General features: G+C 43.9%; 2 protein-coding genes across 5 annotated transcripts; both read left to right on the top strand.

Moving 5' to 3' along the window:
- On the top strand, positions 1–5,554 carry LOC120697422 (T-complex protein 1 subunit zeta 1-like). Its single transcript, XM_039980662.1, has 15 exons — positions 1–305; positions 849–912; positions 1,009–1,144; positions 1,911–2,062; positions 2,146–2,193; positions 2,291–2,383; positions 2,625–2,731; positions 3,125–3,239; positions 3,311–3,397; positions 3,969–4,173; positions 4,253–4,347; positions 4,654–4,722; positions 4,797–4,904; positions 4,982–5,100; positions 5,209–5,554. The coding sequence occupies exons 1-15, from the start codon at positions 172–174 to the stop codon at positions 5,282–5,284; spliced, it is 1,608 nt and encodes a 535-aa protein (XP_039836596.1). The 5' UTR covers positions 1–171; the 3' UTR covers positions 5,285–5,554.
- Positions 5,555–6,022: 468 nt separating this feature from the next.
- On the top strand, positions 6,023–7,689 carry LOC120697420 (probable calcium-binding protein CML22). 4 transcript variants are annotated; one of them, XM_039980661.1, is made up of 6 exons: positions 6,034–6,125; positions 6,215–6,262; positions 6,413–6,622; positions 6,727–6,926; positions 7,076–7,250; positions 7,360–7,689. In XM_039980661.1, the coding sequence occupies exons 3-6, from the start codon at positions 6,421–6,423 to the stop codon at positions 7,476–7,478; spliced, it is 696 nt and encodes a 231-aa protein (XP_039836595.1). In that variant the 5' UTR covers positions 6,034–6,125; positions 6,215–6,262; positions 6,413–6,420; the 3' UTR covers positions 7,479–7,689. The 4 variants fall into 4 exon arrangements, with proteins under 4 accessions (XP_039836592.1, XP_039836595.1, XP_039836594.1 ...); XM_039980659.1 differs by having other exon boundaries at positions 6,111–6,125; positions 6,215–6,287; XM_039980658.1 differs by lacking the exon at positions 6,215–6,262 and having other exon boundaries at positions 6,023–6,092.
- Positions 7,690–7,828: the final 139 nt, after the last annotated feature.

Raw genomic sequence — 7,828 nt, 5'->3', positions numbered from 1 at the left:
CAACTCCCATCCCCCCACCCGCACTCGCCCAAAACCCTACTGCTCCCGCTCCGCCTCCCTCCCCTTCACCCCTTCGCCTCGCGCCCTTGCGCTCCCTTCCCCACACCTCGCCGCCGCCGTCTCCGGCGAGATCTCCGTGGGTGAGCAAGCGAGCGAGGCGAGGCATCAGCCATGTCGCTCCGCGTGCTGAACCCGAACGCCGAGGTGCTCAACAAGTCGGCGGCGTTGCACATGAACATCAACGCCGCCAAGGGCCTCCAGGACGTGCTCAAGACCAACCTCGGCCCCAAGGGCACCATCAAGATGTACTCTTCCGCTTCCTCCTCTCCCCCCTTTCCGTCGCTGCCCCTCTCGCTTGCTAGCCCTGTGGACGTTATCGCTAGATCAAGCTCGGGCGGTTGCTAGATTCACTAGGGCGAAGTGTTTCTTTTCTGATCCATCATTTTCGTAGGGGGTCTAGGTTTAGAGATGCAGCTGATCACTTGTAGATTTGAGACGCGTCCCTTCGTTTTGTGCTGCTCGGTCGGTAGTCCCCCCTTGATGTAGTTCATTAATTTTTCCTTGAAATAGCGTGTGGGAATTTTCTGCTTGGATCTCCACTTGGTGGTACATTTGCTTATCAGTAAGAGAATGACTGGGTGTTGGTGGTAGTTGTTCAGATTTAGAGCAGAAAGGTGGTTTGATTTTGGCAATGCCTGGGGGGTTCTGATTTGATATGCTGATATTTATCATTAGCTAGTGATTGGGAATTTGGGATATGCTGAGCTACTGTTTCACAGAAGGTGCTTTCTCGTTGACTGTATCGGTTGCTTTATCTGAATTTATTTGCCTGTGTTTATGCTGCTCAGGCTTGTTGGTGGAGCTGGTGACCTAAAGCTAACCAAGGATGGGAACACCCTCTTGAAGGAAATGGTACTGCAACTTTCCACAGAAACATTCTTTTAACATCTTGATGATCTATGTACTCAAGTGTTGTGTTTTCTAATGTCTTGTGTCATTTATTTACAGCAAATTCAGAACCCAACTGCCATCATGATTGCGAGGACGGCCGTGGCACAGGATGATACCAGTGGTGATGGCACAACCTCTACTGTGCTTTTCATTGGGGAGCTAATGAAGCAGTCTGAGCGGTGCATTGATGAAGGTATGATTATACACTTCTCTGGTTTGGTACACTGATATAATTTTGCTTTGTAAGAAACCTGTTTATTGTATTCAAAATATCATATTGGCGTTTTGGATAAATGTGCAACCCTATTTATACGTAATAAGTTGATTTTCTTTAGTTACACTGTGCCCTCCGGTCAAATATAGCTGAAATTTAGCAGTACAGCTTTAGGTTTGATGTTAGCCTTTCTGGATAATGTTACTGCAGATTGTGGTTTGGGACTCCTGAATTGACATGTATTTTTACTGAATCAAGGCTAAGAATGGATTATGGGCACTTGGCATAAGTATGCATCTTCATTTCATCACATGTAAAAGAAAGCTCCCATGCAGTTGAAGCACTGCTAATGGCTTAGGGATACCACATTATCCACATATTACATGTGATGATGTGTTGCCCACCACTGATAATTATTTGATTGTAACTCGGTAGCTGCGGTCAAAATCCAATTTGAAAGGTAGAGAGCAACACAAACACATGGTCTTGTTTAAGCATCCTGTTTTTTCTATGCATGAAGGGATGCTGATAAATTCTTGTGCGGCTCGTTGTGTTTTGCTTACATTAGTAGTACATTTACCGGGCTTAGCTGGATGTATTTACACAAAATTAACCAAAAATAATAGTCCCACAGGTTAAGTACTGCAATTATGCATTAGGAAACTGTTCTCATTGGATGAAGCCACATATTTTTTGTGTAACCTATTTCCAGTAATTGTACAGTAACCAATTGATAATTTTGTAGGTACTCACCCAAGATTTTTGGTTGATGGTTTTGATGTTGCCAAGAGAGCAACTCTTGAGTTTCTCGAGAAATTCAAGACACCAGTTGTTATTGGTGATGAGCCTGATAGGGATACCTTGAAAATGATAGCAAGAACAACTCTTAGGACAAAGGTATTATTCATCTGTCACATCATAAGAAATTTACCTGTGTGCCACTTCCCCTTTGAGTTTTACGTGGAGCTATTGTATTGCAGTTGTATGAAGGATTGGCTGATCAGCTGACGGATATTGTCGTGAATGCGGTACGTTTGATTTCTCTTTTAGTTCTTCTATGTAAAAAATTTCTGCGCCTGTTCATTTCTAAGCATATTTTAAATTGTTTGTGTAACTTTGTTATAGGTTCTATGCATCCGCAAACCAGAAGAACCCATCGATCTTTTTATGGTGGAAATAATGCACATGCGCCACAAATTTGATGTTGACACCCTCCTGGTACATATTCATTTTTCATTACTCTATATGGCATTGTTCAGTGTGCTGAATTCATAGTACCTTTATATAATGAATTCGCCAATCTTATTTACACATGAGATTGTTAGCTCAGTCCTTGTATATTCATTATCTAGTTAATCCAGTGACATATATATGAATCTGGATTAACATGTAGTCATGTCAGGTGATACCTGGATGGAATGTAAAAAATGTTTACCTTTCTGCTTTGATATTCTTGCAGATTGAGGGTCTGGTTCTGGACCATGGTTCCCGGCACCCTGACATGAAGCGCAGGGCAGAGAACTGTTACATCTTGACCTGCAATGTCTCATTAGAATATGAGAAAAGGTGCTTCCCAGTACATCGAAGTGTTGCTTTTGGTATTTTTGTTTCAGTATGGCTTAGTTTATTCTGAAATTTGCTGCACCAAATTTGTGAGAAGGGTATGCATGCATTTTGTCTCTGTGTGTGATCTGTTTAGCTGTCCATATTATGTATCATGAAGAAAACTGGCTATGCTTTTGTTGGAGTGGGCTGTTAAATTAAAGCATTCGAGTGTTCATGCTGTCTTGTTTGATTGTTTATATGAGGTTCTAATGTTTTACTTTATACTTTAGCTCTCAGTTTCTTTTATGCTATGAGGCAAATCAATAAGGTGGCTTACAAGCTGCTTAGAATTGGTTTTGTTATTTTTCATGTACTGTTGAAGGCAACTGTTTGACTGACATGTAAATTTCTCAGTGAAATCAATGCGGGATTTTTCTACTCAAACGCAGAACAAAGAGAGAAGATGGTTGCTGCAGAGAGACGCCAAGTTGATGAACGTGTCAAGCGGATCATTGAGTTGAAAAGCAAGGTAATTTGTTGTTAGACCAGAGCTCTACTCTCCCATATACTAATATAGGGTTTAATTCTCTTGGCATGCAGGTTTGCGTCGGAGGTGACAAAAACTTCGTGGTGATCAATCAGAAGGGCATTGACCCTCCATCTCTGGATCTCCTTGCTAGAGCAGGGGTAATCTATTCTGTTTTTTTTTCTTGGTGGTTCCAAGAATCCAAATTATTTATCTCTAGTTTATCTTAACCTTAAATAGTTTTAGGTTTAATAATATGGGTCTCATGAAGTTCACCGTTGAACTAGGTGCTGGCTGGTTAAATCATTCTGTCTCTTATGCTAGCAAACAATCAAGTAAGGTGAAAATCAATAAAAGTCCATTATTAATGTGAGGTGATCGCTTGATAGGAATCTTGACAATTGCTCTCTCTAGTTACCAGCATTTTATGTTTTAGGTTGCATGCAATCAAATTATCTAAAGCTTTGATTTCAGTCTCCACATATTATGAGGCGGAGCAATATAAAATGTTGCGTATATTCATCTTATTATAATTTTGCTAATACTAATAAATATATTGCAAGCTATTGTTTGGTAAAACATTTTGGAGATTGTGTTAATGCCCAAAGCCCCAAAATGTAACTTCTTGTTACCTGAGAGTAAACTCTTTGTATGGAAGCTTGTTGATAGCATGATCCATGCTGTTAAATACATGTTTTGGCCATCCTCCTTGACATGATTTTGCATGTACAGATTATTGCTCTTCGAAGAGCAAAGAGGAGGAATATGGAGAGGCTTGTGCTAGCATGCGGTGGTGAAGCCGTCAATTCGGTCGATGACTTGACTGAAGATTGTCTTGGCTGGGCTGGGCTTGTCTATGAGCATGTCCTTGGAGAAGAAAAGTACACATTTGTCAAGAACGTAAAAAACCCTCGCTCTTGTACGATACTGATTAAAGGTTAGCATCTCAGAAACAATATTGTCTTCTTTGACACCCTCATTGAGCTTTGAACTGAATGTAAATTTAATATATTCAGGGCCTAATGACCATACCATCGCACAAATCAAGGATGCCGTCCGCGATGGTCTAAGATCTGTTAAGAATACAGTTGAGGATGAAGCAGTTGTGCTGGTATGATTTGAGAATTTCACCACGTTGAAAGATAGCATGCATTATGTTAAAGATATGTGGGTTTGGTGTTATGTATTGTTGACTGTGGCATAAATCACCTGCTAATTCTGGATGTTATGGGTAACTCGATTACCCTTGTGCCCACAATGTTAACTCCTGTGTACTTGCACATCCTGTTTACCATCATGGACTAACCTGTGATGCTTGAATCTCTCTATTATTTGTTTTGGATTCAATTGAACACTTGAACATTGGCTTCTGTAGAAAACAACTATTTATCTTAGCATTTCCATCACATTTGTCCAGGGTGCTGGTGCTTTTGAGGTTGCTGCGAAGAAGCATCTTATTGACAATGTGAAGAAAACCGTCAAAGGAGTAAGTTCACTAAATGATATGCTTTACATTGCTGCAACATGAACTGCTTGCTAATTTCGTAATATTGGCAACAGCGAGCACAACTTGGGGTGGAAGCATTTGCGGAAGCTCTTCTTGTTATACCCAAGACCTTAGCAGAAAACTCTGGTCTAGATACCCAAGATGTCATTGTTTCCCTCCAGGTATGTTGCCCCTATTGCTTTTAGACTTGTTCTTGAAGTCAGGAAGTTCCTGACTATTTTTGTTATGTTATTTTAAGAACGAGCATGACCGTGGATTGGTCGTGGGATTGAACCATCACTCTGGGGAACCGATTGATCCCCAGATGGAGGGCATCTTCGATAATTACTCTGTGAAGCGTCAAATCATCAACTCTGGGTATGTGGTGCAGCTATCAGCTATTGTGGTTCTGTGTTCTAGCCTATGCTGTCTAGAATATCCTTAATGTATAGCAGCTAACTAACAATTTTCCCCCCTTTGCTGTAGACCTATCATTGCATCGCAATTGCTGCTGGTGGATGAAGTGATCAGAGCTGGCCGCAACATGAGGAAACCAACTTAGATACTCTGTAAACGGCTAGCTGAGACATTTGTTCATGATGAGTTGTCATGGATTTTGTTTGGCTATTTTACCCTTCTTTTTTGTTTTGTGCTTAGTAGTGACCAGGGTGATACATTTGGGGCTTCAGTTAGTTGCCCATTTCACGTAGCAGGTTGCACTTGTAATATCTGTGACTCGTGTTTTGTGCCGTTCCTTTAATCTTGGGATTAGTGCGTGCAAATTCCAAATTGGGATGTCGTTGAGGCCTGCTGCAAGTTTACTGCCTTACTAGAGAATTTGATGATTGTTTTTTTTAAAAAAAATTGTATGGACCTCTGATGGTAGGTATGTTGATGGGAGGTAGCATCTGAATAGTTCGCAGATGCTGCTAGCTTTGAAGAATATTTCTCGGTTTTATTGGTGTTACTGGGCGGGACATTATTAACAATGAACCTAAATCGAGGCGCCTGGCTCGGCTTACCCATTGTCCATAGTTTATACAGGATATATTCCTGTTCTGGAAAGATGAGAACAACTGATGTTTCTTCAGAATTACTCAAGGTGGTTAAGGGGGGAATTTGAAAAAGGCGCACGAGTATCCAAGCAGAAACTACAGGAGAGCTATCGCGTCCAGGCTGTTGACTTGTTTAGCCATGGCATCAGATTCTGCCTCACCTCCTTCGCTGGCCAGTCTGATAGGGATTGCTCGCATGCGGCTCCGTTCATATCATCATGCCGATTCGCACGCAAACTCGTCCCGGCAGTGCGGAAAGGCCGCCATTATCATCTCACCCCCCTCACCCCCCCCCCCCCCCCCCCGCAGCCGCAGGTGACGCGATCATATTTCCCTTCATTTTCCTTGGTAATAAAACGTGAGAAACTAAAAGTCCGTATGTTTTCCACGGTCAAAGACTCAAAGTTGAAAAGAAAACTTGTTTATTCATCTGCTAGGGTCAATACCGTAATCTACAGCAAAGTTTCTCTGCAAACATCACCACGGTAACAAAGGCTTGGATGCTATACAGTATACACCATTTTGTTTCTAGTTTGCTTCTTGTATGTTGTTTAGATCATAGTATCATACAAGGCCACAAAGGCTTGTGTGCTTCTTCCTTCTGGTGGATCAGCTGAAATTGGTGCGGTTGCCAGTCGCAGCGATGGGGATGGTGGCCTCCATGTGCACGGAGCCGATCAAGCGCCGGCGAGCAGAGAAGGACCTCGACGACAAGGTGGCGGCGGCGCTCCGGGAGAGGGCCAGGTCCCAGCAGCGGACCTTCCGAACGGTGAACAGCATCACCATGCGCCTGCCCCGCTTCAAGGACGGCCTCCGGGACATCAAGGACGTCTTCGACCAGTACGGTATAGTAACGACACTCCTCTGTCTAAAAACATTTCCCCTCGATCTTGTGTTTGCAACGCAGAGATGTCGAGTGCTGAGTTGTTTTTCTTTTTCCCCGTCGCAGACGAGGATTCCGACGGCACGATCGGCAACGACGAGCTGCGGAGCTGCTTGGGCAAGCTCCAGGTCCAGATGTCCGACAAGGAGGCCGACGACGTGCACCGCTACTGCGACATCGACCGCCGGGACGGGATCCAGTTCCAGGAGTTCGTCGTCCTCCTCTGCCTCATGTACCTGCTCTTCGGCCCGGACGTCACACGCCGCGTACGAGCTCTTTCTAGTTTCTTCCTCCTCCTGCTCCGATCCTCTCTATCTACTGCCTGCGAATTGAAGACGCTTCTTTCCATGGCGAGGCGGTCGATCGATCGGCTTGCTGTCATTAATGGATTAATTAATGCAATGGGAGGTTTCAGGTCTCCGAGTTCGAGTCGGCGAAGCTTAACCACGTCTTCGACGAGCTCATCGACGCCTTCCTCTTCTTCGACAAGGACGGCGACGGCAAGATGAAGAGGAAAGACGTCACCCGGAGGATGAACGAGGCGTCCCACCAGGAGAGGACGTCCAGCCACATAACGGCGCAGCTATTCAGTAACTCCAGCTGCCTAAATTAATTTCCACCCGCCATTGCTACTGCAACAGTAACAGGAGCTCGTGTTCTACATGTCACATTGTTTCCTCTGTGTGTGTTTCTTTGCAGAGGAGATGGACCTCAACAGGAACGGGGAGGTGAACCTCAAGGAGTTCCTCTACTCCATAATCAGATGGGCAGGCCACGAGACCGAAGACGACGATGCCAGCAATGAGGGCTCTCCCTAGTGTACTGTCTTGTTACATGAACGCTTGCAAGTCAAGCTAAATCCGAAACTAAATTGTAACTTTGTAATTGTGGTGGTGTTATCCGAATGCAAACGGTTTCAGTAACAAGGCCGTATTGCGACTCGGGAGTTCTTTCCAGACAGGATGGTTCATGTACAGTTAGATGTATATTGTAAAAAAAATAAATAGAAAACATTGTGAAAAGACTGCATATGCAGGCGTCACTCATCATAAAAAAAAAAATCATGGCCATTCAACTTGCTCGCTTGCTGCATGCAGCATCCTTCTTCAGCGACGGCGTGACGTCGCGTGACCTCGCCGCGAGCGATCCAAGGTGGGGGCGCGGCTAA

Source organism: Panicum virgatum, chromosome 3K, assembly GCF_016808335.1.
Source record: "Panicum virgatum strain AP13 chromosome 3K, P.virgatum_v5, whole genome shotgun sequence".
NCBI lineage: Eukaryota > Viridiplantae > Streptophyta > Magnoliopsida > Poales > Poaceae > Panicum > Panicum virgatum.
Note: the sequence above shows the minus strand (reverse complement) of the source record. Positions and strands in the feature narration are given on the sequence as shown.